Source organism: Hemisphaericaspora subhashii, assembly GCF_019202705.1.
Source record: "Hemisphaericaspora subhashii strain CBS 10753 chromosome Unknown scaffold30, whole genome shotgun sequence".
Taxonomy (NCBI): Eukaryota; Fungi; Ascomycota; class Pichiomycetes; order Serinales; family Debaryomycetaceae; genus Hemisphaericaspora; species Hemisphaericaspora subhashii.
This window is the reverse complement of record NW_026057382.1, coordinates 119,149-136,737: the sequence shown is the minus strand read 5'-3', so window position 1 is coordinate 136,737 and position 17,589 is coordinate 119,149. Positions and strand designations below refer to the sequence as shown.

At 34.0% G+C, this 17,589-nt stretch overlaps 5 protein-coding genes across 5 annotated transcripts; 3 read left to right on the top strand and 2 right to left on the bottom strand. All coding sequences in view use genetic code 12, as the record gives it.

The window, feature by feature from the left end:
• Positions 1-104: 104 nt before the first annotated feature.
• FHL1 (Fhl1p) lies at positions 105-4,007 on the bottom strand (the record flags this gene model as incomplete). Its single annotated transcript, XM_049409081.1, has 1 exon — positions 105-4,007. One exon carries the CDS (start codon positions 4,005-4,007, stop codon positions 105-107), a length of 3,903 nt encoding a protein of 1,300 aa, XP_049261711.1.
• Positions 4,008-4,739: 732 nt separating this feature from the next.
• Positions 4,740-6,260, top strand: SPR1 (Spr1p; the record flags this gene model as incomplete). The annotated part of the gene is made up of 1 exon (XM_049409080.1): positions 4,740-6,260. One exon carries the CDS (start codon positions 4,740-4,742, stop codon positions 6,258-6,260), a length of 1,521 nt encoding a protein of 506 aa, XP_049261710.1.
• A 359-nt stretch (positions 6,261-6,619) lies between these two features.
• On the top strand, positions 6,620-7,257 carry J8A68_005054 (uncharacterized protein; the record flags this gene model as incomplete). Its single annotated transcript, XM_049409079.1, has 2 exons — positions 6,620-6,622; positions 6,682-7,257. 2 exons carry the CDS (start codon positions 6,620-6,622, stop codon positions 7,255-7,257), a joined length of 579 nt encoding a protein of 192 aa, XP_049261709.1.
• Positions 7,258-8,641: 1,384 nt separating this feature from the next.
• Positions 8,642-13,114, top strand: LTE1 (mitotic regulator; the record flags this gene model as incomplete). The annotated part of the gene is made up of 2 exons (XM_049409078.1): positions 8,642-11,294; positions 11,382-13,114. 2 exons carry the CDS (start codon positions 8,642-8,644, stop codon positions 13,112-13,114), a joined length of 4,386 nt encoding a protein of 1,461 aa, XP_049261708.1.
• Positions 13,115-13,671: 557 nt separating this feature from the next.
• On the bottom strand, positions 13,672-15,657 carry AMO2 (Amo2p; the record flags this gene model as incomplete). The annotated part of the gene is made up of 1 exon (XM_049409077.1): positions 13,672-15,657. The coding sequence occupies one exon, from the start codon at positions 15,655-15,657 to the stop codon at positions 13,672-13,674; it is 1,986 nt and encodes a 661-aa protein (XP_049261707.1).
• Between the last annotated feature and the right edge of the window lie 1,932 nt (positions 15,658-17,589).

Sequence of the window (17,589 nt, the reverse complement as noted above, 5' to 3'; positions counted from 1 at the left end):
AGGATCCCAATAAATATATTAAAATTACATAATAAGAAACACATAGAAATAATACAAATGAATTAAAAAACTAAAAGAAAAATCTTTCTTTCCTTTTCTATACTTTACTCAGTCCTAGCAATCTTCTTAGCTTGATCACTTTCTACCCCTCCCGCTCCTCCTTCAAGTTCACGTTTAACTTGTTGAGTTTCTCTATATGCTGGTTTATTTGACAAGAATGATGGAGGACGCGACAATGCACTACTTCCTCCAGGTTTGGCAAAACTTTGCGGTTTAGATAATGATGCTGGTCTGCCTAATGAATCAGGTTTGAAGCTTGGTGGTTTTGAAAGACCGAATGAGGATGGTTTTGATAATGCTGGTGTCGTACTTCTTGAAACAACTGGTGCTGGAGATGTGGAAGCAGATGGAGTCTTTGGTTCAGTAGGTGGAGTTGAAACGGGTGGTGTGTTAGATACGACTGGTATGGTCGGTTGTGGTGTAGTCTTCACTGGCGAAACACTTGAGATTATTGGTACCCCTGCATTGGTGATAATTGGTAATGGATGTGATATTGTTTCATTTCGAGCTGCAGCTGCAGCATCAACAACTGCCTTGACAGGATTATCGGTTCCAATAATAGGTGGATTAGCAATTGGTTTCATTGGAATTGGCTCCGTCTTAACATGAACAGGTTGAACAGGTGGTGGAGAAGCTTTGTTGACAACATTCACAGGTTGGGCCGGAACCATAGGGGTAGTTGTTTTGACAGGTGAAGGCTGTGACTGTGGAACAGGAGTAGCCGCACGACTTGGTGATCTCGAGAAATTGCCTTCGTGTTCCTTAATAGATTTCGTTAATGCAATATCCAAAATCTTACTAACTTGTTGTGGTGCCTTATCTACCAAAAATCCCAATGCATTCTCTCCACAACCAGCTTTGGCCCCAATACTATTAACTTGCGCGATTGTGGTTGCTAATGCCTTGGTAATCAATACTGTCGCGGTTTGTTTATCATAGGTGAGTTTTCTGGCTCTATATAATACAAAAAGCTCTTTTCTCAAGTATTCCAATGATTTTTGTGTGTTTGGATCCGACATTGATGGAGCTGCTGGTTGTTGTGGTTGTGATCTATTGGCTGCCAATTGTGCTTTGATGGTATTTGGACCTCCTGCAGCTGCTGGTGTTGGTACTGGACCAGTTGAACCCGGTTGTGATTTGAAATACATCGGTGCTTTGGATCCCACAACCCCATCTCTTCTTATTTCACTAGCTAACTCTGCAATTGTCTTTGGTTTCTGTCCATTGGCAGTGGTGACCGGTATCTGTGGCTGTTTGTATGGTAATTGTGACAAGTATTGATTTTGAGTCAATCTCGAATTTGGTAATCCATAAGGCGAAGTATACGTTCTTCCTGTGATATTGTGACTTATGGTTGCTTGTTGGGCTTCCAATCTTTGTTTCTGTTTTAATTCTTCTTGTCTAAGAGCTTCTGCTTTTGCCTTTGCCGCTGCCATTTCTTGTTGTTTCTTTCTCACCTTCTCACGTTCACTGATATATAAATCATCCATGGTATAGAGCCATTCAGAACCCCTTTTCATTATTCGTTTATAGATTTTGTTATATTTGATACAATGAGCAATTGAAAACTGCCATCCATCAGGACAATATTTGAAATAGGGATATATTTCTTTAATCGCTTCTGAAATTTCATTTATAGTCAATCCATTTCTTGCTGCTTCAGTTTTTAAAACACTAGTGATCATCATCATAAACGTAACATTTGGTTTTGATCTATATTGCTCCGGGATTTCGTCAGGGGAATATACTTTCTTTGGCTGTCTTCTTGTAGAATCTTTTCTAACTTTAGGTTTTGGATATTTCGAAGGTTCTTCAATGGTTTTGGGGACATCAAAAGTAGCTAAATATGATGAATCTCTAACTGTAATTGCTCGAAGTGGAGGACGAGATCTAATTGCTGAAGGTTCCGATGTAACTGGCAATACAGGTGCCTCTAATTTTGGTGGTGGTGGTCTTGGAGGTATTATTTGCTTGGATATATATGAAGCTGAGGAGGCTGCAGGTAGTGATAACAAGGTTGCTGCTAATTTATTATCTATTCCTGTAGTTCCTGTCAATCCCGTGGCGCCATTCAAAGCCCTATTATATAGTCTTGAAGCCGGTGGTTGGATAGATGCAGGTTTTCCCATAAGTGGGGTAGTACGAGGCGGCACTGCTGTTCCTGTTGATGTGGTTGGGGTTGCTGATGCTGATGTGCTGGGGGTTGACGTAGCAGTAGCTGATGGCATCGTTGTTGTGGCTGCTGGTTTCCCTTTGGCAGCAGAATTCCTTCGTTGTAAATGTTGTTGTTGTTTCCTCTTCTTTTCTTGTTCCAATTGCTTCTTTTTTTCTTCCTTTTCTTTCATTAAATCTTGATTATGAGCATCTATCAAAGGTGCTAAACTTGCAATTTCTTGATCCAAAACCGATAAATTCATCTCAATGTCATGAATTTCATTCTCTTCAATTTGATCTTGTTCAGTCTTTTCAGTAACTTCTTTGGAATTCTCATCTTGTGTAGCTGTGGATGATTCATTAGCTTCTGTCAATTTCATTAAATTTTCATCAAATCCTTCGGCTTCGTCTAATAAACTTTGAATTTGGGCATCCAATAATTCAGAATCTTCTTCACTTATAGCATCAATTGAGGAAACCCCCAAATCTTTGAGAATTTCCGTTAATTCGTCGTTGTTCCCAACGAGGGATTTCCTTCTTGCACTTGATAATCGTCTAATTTTGAGTAATGAATCTCTTCTAGATATGGAATTTTTACGTGCTTCTGCTGTTGACGGCTGTGTAGTGGTGTTGGGTGCTGTTGTTGTTGTCGTCGTCACTGTGCCTGTTGATGTGCTTGTTGTTGAAGTTGGAGTGGGTTTTGTTTGTTTTGTTGTTGTTGTTGTTGACGTTTCATTTTCCAATTTTATTTTTTCCTTGTCTTTTTTAATAATCAGTTTTGGCTTTGATGCTGATTTAGACTTTGGTTTTGATGTTGATGTATCTCTATTATAAATATTTGTTCTTAAATTGATGGCATCACTTGGATTGAATTGTTTTACGATTGTTCCACCATTTTCATCATCTTCATTTGATTCAGTTGAAGGTAATACAAATTTAAATGGAATATCACCAATTTGAATTTTGGTTCCATCTTTTAATGGAATTGTTATTCCTTTCTCAACAAATAAATCATCTACAAATGCTCCATTTCTTCCTAATATACTAATTTCAAATCTTTGAGTTCCAAAATTATAAAAGATTTTTGCATGTTTTCTCGAAATTGCCTTTTTCAGTGATAAATGTACATCAACTGCATTATGACTTGATTGTAATAATTCATCATTTGATTTTCTACCCAATACAACTTGTAATGTTTGTACAAAGAATGTAAAATTCTCAAAATCTAATCTTGCATAGGCTGATACTCGAGAATTTTGTTCTTCAGGTTCATTTGTTTGCAGTTTTGGTTCTGGAGTTTCTTTTATCAGTTCTGTTTTTATGGTTATTGGTGATGTCTTGTCTCTAGTGTCTTCATTGTTAGTTGCTTGTTGTTGTTGTTGTTGGGTTTGTGTAGAACTTATATCTTTACTTGAATGAGAAACTTCAATGTCTTGCTTAGATTTCGAATCGACGGATGTTATATCTGTGGCTATAGTACCGGTGGCTATGCTTTCGGTATGAAGTCCCAACTCAGGTAACCCTAAATCAGCTATCACTGTATTCAAACTCTTGGTTTTAACAATACTTTCATTATGCACCGTTTCTTGATTATCTAAAAATTTTGATAATTCATCATCAAGATTTAAACTGTCAATATCGGGCACCTCTTGTTTTATAGTAGTGGCATGCATTTCACTATTTGTTGTTGTTGCGGCTATTGTATCAGACGGAAGTTGTTCGTCTGACTGATTCCGATGACTCTCAGGTTGTTGTTTCAGAGTAGATATTGAATCATCACCTATACTACTCATGTTTATTTCTATATAAAATGTATCAATTTCGTTTCAGTCTTAATGGAGTTTCATTCAAATACTTGATCTCTTTGTTCGGCTGTTTCTTTGTCTTTCAAATAAAAATAATATCTCCCTTTCTAGTCGATAGATTCTAAGAATAATGTAGTTGGTGTTTTAGGAGATGTATGGGTTACTAAAAAATTGGTTTGTTGTGTTTATCTCTGAGATGTCTAATTTGACGTTTGTGATTGAAATTTAATGATTGGATTGGTTGTGAGATGAGATTGAAAAAAAAATTGACAACGTTGAGTGTGTTAAAAAAAATCTTAAATGTTAGCAAATTCTAAGAAACAGGGAAACATTTTTTCGGGTGAGTGCGCGCACTAACAAAATCAATTTACATTTATTTTTTAATAATTTCCTCTTTCAATTCTTTGTTTATTCCAAATTGACTCTTACTACTCTACTTCTAGGGTATTGATTAAACTTAACTCTAAGGGAATATTAGTATAAATCCAACGCCTTCCTTGACATCTATAAGAATCTGTACATATCAAAAATATATAATTCTTATATTAAAACCACAACTAATTCCTCTCTCTCTCTGTCTATCTCTCTCCATCACCTAATTGTTCGAATTTGTAGTACAAAATCACGCAAACCAAAACATCACCAAACTATTTTTAAGTTTTTGTCTTAACCGCCAATTCTTTTTTTTTTTTGCACCCAAATACGAATTGTTAGTACAAAATGTTAATATTATCATTACTCTTGTTGTTAAATATACTACTGTTATCAAATGCTAGAGTGAACTCAGATTCAGATACAATAGATCAAGATTATTTAGAAAAATCCAAATTAAATTTCAATAATGCAAATTCAATATATAATGATTCACTTTCAAAAATTTATGGAGTTAATCTAGGAGGTTGGTTAGTCACAGAACCTTGGATAACCCCTTCAATATTTGAGAAAATTGATTTAATGTATGGAAGTATACCATTGGATGAATATAGTTTATGTCTTTTCTTAACCCAATCCACATGTCGAAAATATCTTGAACCTCATTGGCAATCATTTATAACTGAAGAAGATTTCCGAGAAATTGCAACTTTGAATTTAAATTTAGTGAGAATACCTATTGGATATTGGGCTTTTGATTTATTACCTGATGATCCATATACTCAAGGACAAGAAGAATATCTTGATTTAGCTATCAATTGGGCTCAAAAACATAATCTAAAAATTCAAATTGGTTTACATGGAATGCCTGGATCACAAAATGGATTTGATAATTCTGGTTTAACTACTGCAAATCCACAATGGTTAGACGTTGAAGAAAATTATATGTTGAGTAAAACAGTTATCAATTATATCTTTGATAAATATGGAAAAAATCCAGTGATTCATAGTATACAAGTTGTTAATGAACCTATGGGATTAACGTTAAATAAAAATAAAATCCTTGATTATTATACCTATTGTCTCACTTTGGCTAATGAAAAACAAATTGATGCAAAAGTGGTCCTACATGACGCCTTTTTAAATATAGAAAGTTGGAAAGATTTCCCCGGTGAATTTATATTAGATCATCATTTTTATGAAGTATTTACCGATTGGCAAATTAAATTAGACTTGGCCGGACATCTTCAGAATGTCAAAAATCTTGGTGAAAGAATTAGTCGAAGTGGTCATAGAAGCATAGTTGGAGAATTTTCCGGTGCTTTGACTGATTGTAGCAAGTATCTTAATGGTATTGGAAAAGGAAACAGATGGGAAGGAACTTATTTGAGTGATCATAAAGGAAGTTGTCTTGGTCATGATGATCCTAATAATTCAACATTTAAACAAGATACTATGATTTTCTTGAAGGAACAGCTATATATATATGAAGAAAAAGGAAGTGGATGGATTTTTTGGAGCTGGAAGACTGAGAATTCTTTGGATTGGGATATGAAACGTTTGGCAAGTTTTGGTATGCTTCCTGACCCATTAATCATGGGAAGTAAAAGTCAAGTTGCAAGTAATGCAACACAACAAGTTGGAAAGGAAAAGCTGTTTGAAAATAGCACCACCATTGAACATAGTGATGTTCAAGTTGATCACGAGGATGACAACCATGAACTAAATGAAGAACAAGAAGAAGAATTTGAGGAATCAATTGTACATGATAGTGGAGAGGGCGGACTATTTGATTATCTCAAACAAATGAGGACAATTGCTTTGGGGTTTATTATAGCTTGTATTTGTTTGGATTTAGTTCATGTGTAGTCTCTATAAAATTTTGTAATTAATCATTTTTTAGTAAATTTCTTGTAAAATTTTTATAAAAAAATTGAAACAAACTTATTGTGTATAAACACTAGATGTTATTAGTATGGTATGACTTCCTCCCAGAAGAAATAAGAATTACTTTCTAGAAGTTTGTAAAAACGTTATTAACTTGGTTGCAAAATTGTCAGAGTTGCAACTCAAACCTGCAGAACAATGGTTTACAGTTTTACAAATTTTACATGTTATTTTTTTATCAGGATTTTACACTTTACTGCGCAAGTATCAGAAAATTTATTACCGTCCTCATCTCAGTCATAGTCATCAACTAACAGTACAAGTTTTAACATTATCGAACGATGGTAAGTACTTCGATTCCTACGAAATCCAGAGTACGACTTACTAACCAATCTTTAAATAGGCAGGAATAAAGAAGAAGACAACTTTAAGAGACAGAAATTCTTCCAGGAGGTCAAATTTGGCATCCAAGATATCTGAATTCAGACAAGAACAACAAGCCACAACTCCACAAGATTCATATCATGAAAATCCATTATTGAAACTTGCCAAAACCACCAAGAAAGAGAAGCAACAAACAAAAAGTGCAAATTTTACAAATAAATTATTAAATAAAGTCACATTTAATATTTCTAGTGGAATATCTAAATCATCTAACAGAAGAAGAAAGAGAAAGGAAAAAGAACAATTAAAACCCAAGATGGATGATTTGTTAAGTTCATTACAAGAAACAATAACAACAACAACTACCACCGATGATAGTAATAAGAATAACAAAACTACGAATGTATTCACATCAAAGGAATATATTAAATCTTCAAAAGGGAATTTGAATAAACCAAATCCAATCAAATCTACAGGGTATATGACTATTATGAAACAAGAACATGAGAATTTCAATAATGTGTTGAAGAGTTCTGAATTCAGAGCATCTCCTTTTGATGCCTTGAGAAATGCAATTCAACAGAATATGAAGTAAATTAATAGAAAGGACTTGAAATGAAGAGAGATTCAATCGTGATGATTGAAGCTTATTAGGAAGTATGAAGGAAGAGAAGACAGAGCTCTACTATGTATATTAGCTTTTTATATTTTATAGAAGAAATTGATAATTTTTTGTAATTGTGATAAAAGTTTGGCAACCACATTTTTTTTTTTGCAACACTTTCTTCAAACTATAAACATAAAACCCAAATCAAAAGAGCTACACATTTCTCTGCCCATAAAGACAACGGGGTTCTTTCAAGAGCTGGAGGTTGGCAATGTTGTATATCCTTTTTTTCGTCCTGTTCCTTGACTGTTCCTGACTCCTGATTGTTTCGTGACTGTTTCGTGACAGTTGCGAATATTAATGTTTTTCATATTGTTGTTGGGTTTTGAACCAAATCCAATCATCGGACAGATCCTAGTTCTCCCTATAAATGGTAAGGAAGGTGCAAATCAACCGTTAAGGCTACGTCATATTGATTCAAGACGAAAGCTGTATCTTTTTGACTTCGTCTATGATGGTCATGTCACCTATTGTCCGAATTGAATTCGTCTTGCAAAACGAAGTGGCTTCCCCAAAGTGGTACATAATCTACAACATCAGACCAGGCTTTCATTATAGGTGCTTTATACTTCACAAGACCTCATTTTATGGGAAATGGTTACAAAATAGGATTTGAATGTTTCTGTGATTAATTTGGATCTCGTCTAAAACCGAAAACGTAAACAAGGCCAATTAAAGTAAAATGAATGAAACGTTGCGGAATTTGTGTGCAAGCAGTTTAACTTCAAGGAACAAGGATCATTCAAATGTTAAACGTTTTATTATAGATTATGATCCACAATTAGAAGCTGAAAGCTTATAATTATAATCAATTTAACGAAACACTAAACCAAGTTTATTATTTCAAATTATACGAATCACGTGCGGAATTGTACGGAATAAGCCGAATTTAAAAAATAAAAAATAGTTTAAAAAATTTCGGGAACGAAATTTTAAACCATAAAAAATATCATGGAAATAAAAACAGACGCGTCGAAATTACAAATTTTTCTTAACAATGGATTTTAATTGTTCTATTCGTCTTTACACTTAGCAACAACGAAAATTTTAAAAACTTAATTGTTCACATTGTCTCATCAACATTTTGGAAATTTTAAAAAAACTCAAAAGCACAACAAATAACAAAACTTAGTCTTCTTCTATTCCCATCTGTCATATTCCATCTCCTTCATTCGCTTCAAACTTAATCACAGTTTTTTAATATTTCAATTCAAAAGCGAAAGAAAACAACTAGAATCCAGGGTTTATAATTATTTTTATACTCATTTAACAAATATCTTATTAATTCAATAGGGCATCTTTAACCATTACCATGAATGATAGGGACAATATCACAAGTGGTGATATTGATAACCCCATGGCCCAATCTACTCAATCCTTCAAAATGTTGAATATGAGCAGTTTATCTCGACCAGAAGAGGAAGATAGAGTTAGTTTATCTACAATCACAACAGGAAACTTATCCAAATCAAATTCCAATTACTTTTTACATCAACAACAATTAAAAATACATCCTGACTTCCATTACAATAAACATAATGAATCTATATTTGATGACGAAAAATTATTCCCTTGTTTACCTACAGAAACCAACTCAACCAATGATGAAGTAGTTAAGTTCGATGATAGTAATCCTGACTTAATAAATTGTGCCACATTAAGGGCATTGATTGTTCAATTGACATCTCCTGAAGTAATCGATTATAATCTTGTGTGTGACTTCTTTTTAACTTATAGAATGTTTTCCAATAGTAATGAAATTATGGATTTATTATTGACTAGACTTATATGGGCATTACAATATATCAATTCAAATTCAGAACCTAATATCAGAATTGGGAAACTTGTATTATTAAGAACATTTGTGGTATTAAGACATTGGATTATTAATTATTTCGTGGATGATTTCGATACAAATAACTTTATATGTGATATGTTTACCAACACCTTAAATAAAATTACAATAGAATCAAATTTAATCCGACAAGATGATAGTCAATTAGATCAAGCCACAGTTACATTTATATCTAAGATTTTGGGTGATTTGAAAATACATTGGTTGAAATTAATTGATGAATTTTGGAATTTAAACCTTGATTTAGATTCAATTACTTCCAATAAAGATCAAATTTTACATTATCGTCTACCAGAGACAATTGAATTAGGTAAACAAAAATTCCCTAAATCCAGTACAGAAATGTCAATTCATACAAATCCTTCCTATCGTAGATCAGCCATGTTATCTTTGTACGATTTAAAGACCCATCATAAGATGTTAATATATGACAACAACTCGTCCAGTTCGCTGGAGAATAATCCTCAATTCTCGGTCAAGAATTTATTAATGCATCATCAATCTTCAAGAGTGTCAATCAACAATAAACTACAATCAATTCAAGATGGGAATAAAGCCCGTAAGTCTGGATTCCACCTTTCATCATCTAGATCAAAGACTCCTCCTCCAATAGCCAATGGCACAGACTCGTCCGAACCTCCTGTCACACCAACCAGACCATCAAGAAATTGCAACAATAATAGAAAACCGGTCAAATCTCATAATTACATGAACATTAAGGACTCAGCATTAGAATTGAAAAAGACGAAGAACGTACAACAACGACCAGCATATCAACAAGTTGACTCATCGAATCAAAATCAATCTAGTGTCGTCCCAGAAGCTGCAACCACACCAACCAGGAATCCAAAGGAAGGGTTTTCTACCAATGGGGACATAAAATTACCTTCATCGAAAATAACGACAATTGTACCACCGACTCCTGCCAAAAAGATGGATTATGTGATTATAAATGATACTACATCACCTGTAACCACTCCTCAATCGGCAAAACAACAATTATTTCAACCACCTTCAAGAGCTTCTTTTGCCGAAAGTGATAACTTTTCCACTAAGGGTTCAATAAAGAGATTAGTTGATGGTTGGAAGAAAACCATCAAACCTGCAGGGCCAAATTTGAATGAGTCGAGATCAACCAAAACATTGGGTTCAACTTCTCCACACAATGAAGGTATTAATCATTTGATAACTAATGCGATCAACGTCATGGCGAATACCAGTATTGAATCCCGTTTTGATATCTTAAGTGCCAGAATCATTGATGAATTAGAATTTTTGATACGACATTATATTTCCAGTGGAAGCAATTCTACGGCAAATACTAGTACAATTGAAGAAAATGACGTAGTATCGGATTCACAGAAAGAGGCTGAGAAAAGCAAGGAAGAATTGGAATCTCATAAATCTATGGAATTGGTTGATGATGAACCTCAAAAACAACCTGATTTACACCTGGTGAATCTAAACAGTGACGTGGATGTGAATGAAGCTATTGATATTAATGATTTGTCTGAATTGAACATCAAGAAAATAGATAATCTCATCAATGATAATGATCAAACTCCTCAAGCTAATGGTGAATCCAAAGACACAATAGTCGAAGATGCAGTAGCTGCTATTCCAAATTCAAATGATTCTTCTTTCCAAAATGCTGCAAGTATAAATTGGAACGACGATGGTAATTTAGACTTGGAAAATTCTCATTCTCAAGGTAGATCAAATATTGTAAGTGGAGCTGATGTTGCAGATGGTGATGATGTTGATAAATTAGAGGATCTTGATGATGCAGAAGAAGAAGAATTGGACGATTTTAATTTCCTGATAAATCCATATCGTGATAGCCGTGAATCAGGTGGGTTACGTAGTATTGAAAATACTTCTAGTATTTCTACTCCAAGTAATATTTCTCAATATGATGTCGATATTGCTGATTTGGGGATTATGGTAAGTCCACAGCGAAGACAATCGCAAAGAGTGTCATTTACAGAGAATTTATCAACTGGATATACGAGAAGGTTGTCAAGATATTCTGCAAATGGATCTATGGCTGTCAGAGAGTCGATTAAAAGTTATGTGAGCTATGATTCTGCATTTTCAAAGAGCTTACTAAGTTCTTTAAGACGTGTTAAACTATTATAATAACCTTTACCTATAAGAAAGAAGAATGCGTTTAATAATTTAAGAGTATTGAATAAAGAATCATTGGATTGGCCAGCAATTGTTCCTACAAGTACAGCTTCCACAAATGAAACGAATTCTACTGTATCTGGCGTACAGCATTTTGCTCCAAAATCAAACAAAAGAACGGTAGTGAGATTAAGTGTATTATGTGCCTTAGCTGAGTTACCATTTAGTCAGGCTAGTCCAACCTCAGAAGAAATCCCATCTGTATCAACGAATAATTCTATATTCTCAACTACAATTCTAAAGAATAGTACCAATCAAGATCATCAATCTACTACCAGGAAAACAACTGCCAGTCAGGAAGAATCACTGGCTACCACTGGTTCAACCAAAAATTCAGTTGCAATACCAGGCATAAGTAATAATGTACTTAAAGAATTGGCAGCTATTCCTGATGAATCATTCCATTTTACCAATCCTATTGATTTTGCATTCTTGAAATTAGAAGGGAAATCACAAGCATCATCAAAGCTGACTTTATGTGGACCATCACCAGAAACAGCTCAAACAGACTTTTTACCTGCCGAAGAACAGAAAGAGAATGAGCCTGAAGAAGAATTTCATGAAAATACCGAAGATATCATTAATCAAATCAACCATATTGATACTGAAGAAGCTATTGGTTTGACAACCTATGATATTTCCCAACAAGAAGAACCATTAAGTGTTGGAACCAATGCGTCTAATCAAGCAGCAGCAGATCCATTAACCCCAATTGGATCAAGAGAACTTCGTGAATTAGCGGATGAAGATAGCGACCCAGTCACTTCGACTCCTAATCATGATAATACCATAACCAACTTTACTCAACCTTTGAGTGGTATTGGTCGTCTGTCGCCTCGTTATGAAACTCCACAAAAGTTATTGGAAGCTTATCATCCTTCAAGTCACATATTGGCTATAGAGAATATTATGTATGATGGGTCACATATTTCATTTATTCTTTCTTATGATTCTAAATCATTGGCTGAACATTTGACTATAATTGAAAAGGATATGATCCAAGAGATTGACTGGAAGGATTTAATTGAAATGAAATGGGAAAGAGATTTGACTCCTGCTACTAGTTGGTTAGAAATGATTGTTAATGATGTTTATTTCAGTTCGAATAGATCGGTTAATTTAGTGATTGCAAGATTTAATTTAATGGTAAATTGGATTATTTCAGAAATTGTTCTTAGTATCAATGAACAAGAAAGGATAAATATAATTTCCAGATTTATTCATGTTGCTCAAAATTGTTATACTTTACAGAATTATTCAACTTTGATGCAAATCATATTAGCATTAACTGGTGAAAAAGTTCAAAAATTAAGAAATACTTGGAGAAATTTACCACCTGGAGATATATTAATGTTGAAGAATTTAGAAGATATGTGTCTGCCAGTTAAGAATTTTATTAATCTCAGATTATTAATTAATCAAATGACTCCTTCAAAAGGTTGTATTCCATTTGTTGGTCTTTATTTATCTGATTTGACTTTCAATGCCGAAAGACCAAGTATTATTAAGAAAGAAGGAAGTAATATCCTTTTTGGTACTGAAGATTATATTCTCATGGATGAAGATTTGATCAACTTTTCCAAATTTAGGACGGCAGTACATATTGTTAAATCATTATCACAATGCATTGAATGGTCTAGTTCATATAAGTTCAAGATCCAACCGGAATTACTTTCCAAATGTTTGTATATCAAGAGTTTGGATGAAGATGAGATGAATTATTGCTTGAGTTATTTAGATTGAGTTTTTGAGGGGTTGTTGTATCTTTAGTTTCGAAAGTATGATTTTCAGTTCGTGTTGTTGTATATTTGCCCTTGTTTATTCACGTATTATTTAATGTCTTGTTTTTTTATAGTTTTAGTTAATTAATGAATTATATTTGTAACATTTTAAATGGCTGTGAAACCTTACAGTCAGGCACGCCTTCATGGGATTGCCCCTTCGTGGGATTTCCCGATTTTTTTGGGTTTTTACATAGTTAAGAGCCACTCTGGAACGGCAACTATTTCGAAAATATTTCCAAAACTTCCAAACATCTTCTCGTTTAATATAACACCCCAATATATTGAATATATGCAGTTATTCGTCGAATTAAACAAAAAATGTGGAATCTGTGGAAAACGATTCTTCTGTGTTTGCAAGATATTATATCAGTGTACCAAATCTTTGCATTACAAGGTTAATGTGAATAACAATGTCTATTACTAAAACTCATACATTATCTAATAAACTAAATATATTTAAATAAAACTTATAGCACTATAAAAAAAGCTACCTATATAAACCTAATTCCGACCATTTTATATCTTTGACTTACAACAAGACTTTTCTTCTTCATCCTTAACCAAAGTAGATTTGTTGAAAGCATTGTTACTTTGTGGAAGATCCAAAGCAGGATTCTTGTCAAAGAAATTAGCAGGAACCAATTGAATATTATGAACTTCAACTGGCATAACTGGGAAATCTTCAACTCTAGGAATATGAGTGAAACCTAAAGTAGCCCAAACAACAACATCCTCATTTCTGACCTTATCTTCACCATTGGCCCACATACCAATACCGGTATCTTGTTGAGATTGATTAGTGAATTCACCAGCAGCAAATAATTGATGATCACGGTATTTAGTAACCCAAAGTTGTTGAGTTGCAAAAGTAGCACGCTTACTGTTGAATGAGTTTGGATCAGCAAGTAACATTTGACGAGCTGGCATTTGGACCTTATAACCGACTGGAGTCTTAGCAATTGGGTTAATGACATTTTCGTTAATGATCTTGTAAGTACGGTTGGCAAATGGTGCTTGTTCGACATAACCTGATCTTTCAACGATTTTTCTGTCAGTTACGAAACCAATACCGAATGGGTTTTGTTCGTCAGTTGGCATCTTGACTGCATCATCATATACAACGGTGTTTTGATGACCATCGATAGCTGGATCAATTCTGAAAGAAAGGATATGTTGATGATAAGCGGCCATAACATTTGGACCAACAATGGTACCCCATGGAACCTTGACGTTTTCATCAATTGGCATAGTGGATAAAATACCAGTAGCTCTAGTTTCAATATCAATAGTACCATCATTTTGGAATTTAACATTGATGATATATTCATAATTAGCAACAGTGGCAATGGTTTGAACAATAAAGATTCTCTTTCTGGCAACAACAGCATTATCAGTTCTGTAGTTGACATGCTTGTATAATAAACCATCATCTTGTTCGTGCATACAAACAGTGTTTGGAATAACAAATGGTTCACCATTGGCGTGGATACCAGTTCCATCCATGTATTTAATGACACCAAGACAATCACAACCAAGAGCTAATTTGTTACCATTAACCCCGAAACCACAATCACCTAAATCGAAAGCCTGCTTTCTGTGGTATGGAGCACGAGGATCACCATATGGAACAGTCATTTCAGAAAGAGAAATTCTGTAAAAGATTTGTCTACCCTTGAACCAAACATCATAAATAGCGAAACCTTCTCTAGAAGAGGTGGCAACTCTAAATTCCCAACCTTGCCAAGTAACCCTACCGCCTTGAACATTGAAAGATGGACCTTCTGGTTGTTGAATGATTAATGGCTTAACTTCTCTTGATAAAACTTCACCATTTAAATCTGGGTGATATTCAACACATGGAACTTGTTGCCATGGTTGAGTTGGAACAGTAGTAGAATCAAAACCGCCTGGTAAATAATCCATTCTAATGAATTTTTTAGTGAAACATTCAAAAACTGGAGAAAACTTCAATGGTAATGAATAATGATTAGATTCAGAATGACCATTACCAGCTAAAACATACATGAAAAATTGACATAAAGGTCTTTTTTCATCTGGACTATCAGTAGCATAAATCCATGGATCATTTCTAACGGAGTAACCTGGAGGTAATTTCAATTTAGCAATTTCTTCTTGAACTCTTGGATGGTTGTTACAGTGATGTTCCCATTCAACCATATCATCAGGTAAAAGTGGACCAACAACACCTTTTGGTAATTGAGTCTTGGTGATAATGTGACCAACACTGACATTAACGAGAGCCTTGTTGAAAACTAAAGTATTGGTATAATAGTAACAATATAAAACTCTTGGAATAACTGGGGTTGGTAAACCAGCTCTTTCAGCTTCAAGATATTTCTTCATATCTTGTTTTGGAGGATCAAGTCTATCAATTTGAACAAAGTGGACATTTTCGGATGCATTGTGAGAATCCTTGACCAACTTGGATGCTAATCTAATTTCATAATCTTTGACTGAGTCAAATGGGTGGAGGCTAACCATTTTCTTGTATTGTATTGTATGGATTTCTTATTTATTAAAGAAAGAAAAAGAAGGTTTATAAAAAAATCGAAACTAGAAACGGGGGAAATGTGGTATATTTATATAATTTCAAGAGATAGGAATATCCGGCAACATTTTTTAAACTTTTGGAGAGAAGGTTAATCATTTTGGAGAAGAACAAGGAGAAGAAGAAGATTTGATGAAAAGTGTTGAAAAATTAATTGTTCGGTATACACTTTCCTATTTGGGTCGCCGCGCGCAACTTCCTTATTGGGAATGTGTATGCGTTAAATCTCTGAATCTGTTTCGCAATTTGGATAGATAATTCACAATTCAGGAACTAATTTATGACATAGATTAGTGGGGGAACAAAGAGGGGTCTTACAATACCGTTAGCTCATCTCTTTCATTGTAGGCTTTTATCATTAGTCTTTTTAAACTAATGTTCATTTTGTTCACTCGCATTTTTAAAAATAGATAAGATTAATCAAAATTATAAATTAAGATGTTATCAAAATCGTTGATAACTTATTATTGATCTTTGTCTTCTTAATGCAACAAGCCATTACCTCATATCAAATATCCTCTCAATATGTGTAATTAGTCATCAATCTATGCATATTACATGTTGCAATATTTGTAGCGATGCCTAATGGATCCAACGGAATGTCCTTCCCGATTGGGTAATTGTGAATGCGTTGCGCGTTTTGTAAGGCAAATATTGACAATATTTTGTTAAGGCTCCAGACTAAATGTTACACAATGCTGGGGAAAATAATTGAAAGGCTACACACAAACCACACAAACTGGGGTAAAAGCATGGAAGAAAAGTCACTACAAGATTCAGCTTAGAAAGCTATTGTCACGGGGTTTGATGTTTTGTTGCGTTTCCACGGAGTATCTTGGCGAAGTCTTTCAAAATGGAGCTACCAAGTTTAATTTATTCAGTAGTCTTTGTTTTATTATCTCGAACAATGGTACTAATCGTAGTTGGATCTACTATTAATATTGTTTCCGGAAAGAGATACTATGTCAAGGATTATCGTACTAGTTGTTCTATTAGATAAAGTTTGCGCTAAAATCTGACCTTTACTTCTCCATTCTTGTTCCTTTGTTTTCCGACATGTAAATTTGGTGTGAGAATAATAATAAATTTGAAAATAAAAATTATTGCAAAAAAACTGCGAAAAGAAAAACAGGAGATTGCAAAAATGAAGTATAAATTGCAAAATTATTTGTAATTACCTAAAAGCCACTATATTGAATTCATAGAACAATAACTAAAAGTATATAATATATTGGCTTGTGCATTGTCATTAAGCAAAAAACTGTATACTTAGATAACTGCTCCATCTCAACTTATCAAAGCTGCCACCAACTTTCTAGTACAACTTTCTATCTTATAACTAATATCTATTTTGGAACACTATGCCCTCCAATATTCCACTCTAAAAGATAGACATTACAATCTATTCTTGGTTTATGTTCAACCTGCCAACAGACTTCAAATGTACTAGAACGATAGAGTTTCTGGAGAAGTTTGAGAAGGCTCAAGGGGCACGAAAAAAAATATATTTGACTCTGGCGTGAGACTGAAACCATATTTGAGATAAACCTGAAACTAGAATCCTATTTCCTTAATGCTTTGATGTTTTGAGACCGTTGATATATAACTCAACTGTGTAATTATACTCACATCACTTCGTAAAGTACATAGACGTTTGGTTAATTTATGACGTAATTAATCACCATGGAGGAGGGAGTTAAGCAGATAAATTTGTGGGGAAAAGATTTTTATAAATAAGAAACTTTTTTTGTTGGGAGATAAAATACCAATTACGAGGGTTATCTACCCTCGGAGGAGTCATACGATTGTATGGAAATGCTCACGTGACAAGAACCTCGGTCTAAAAAATGTTGGAAAAAACTACC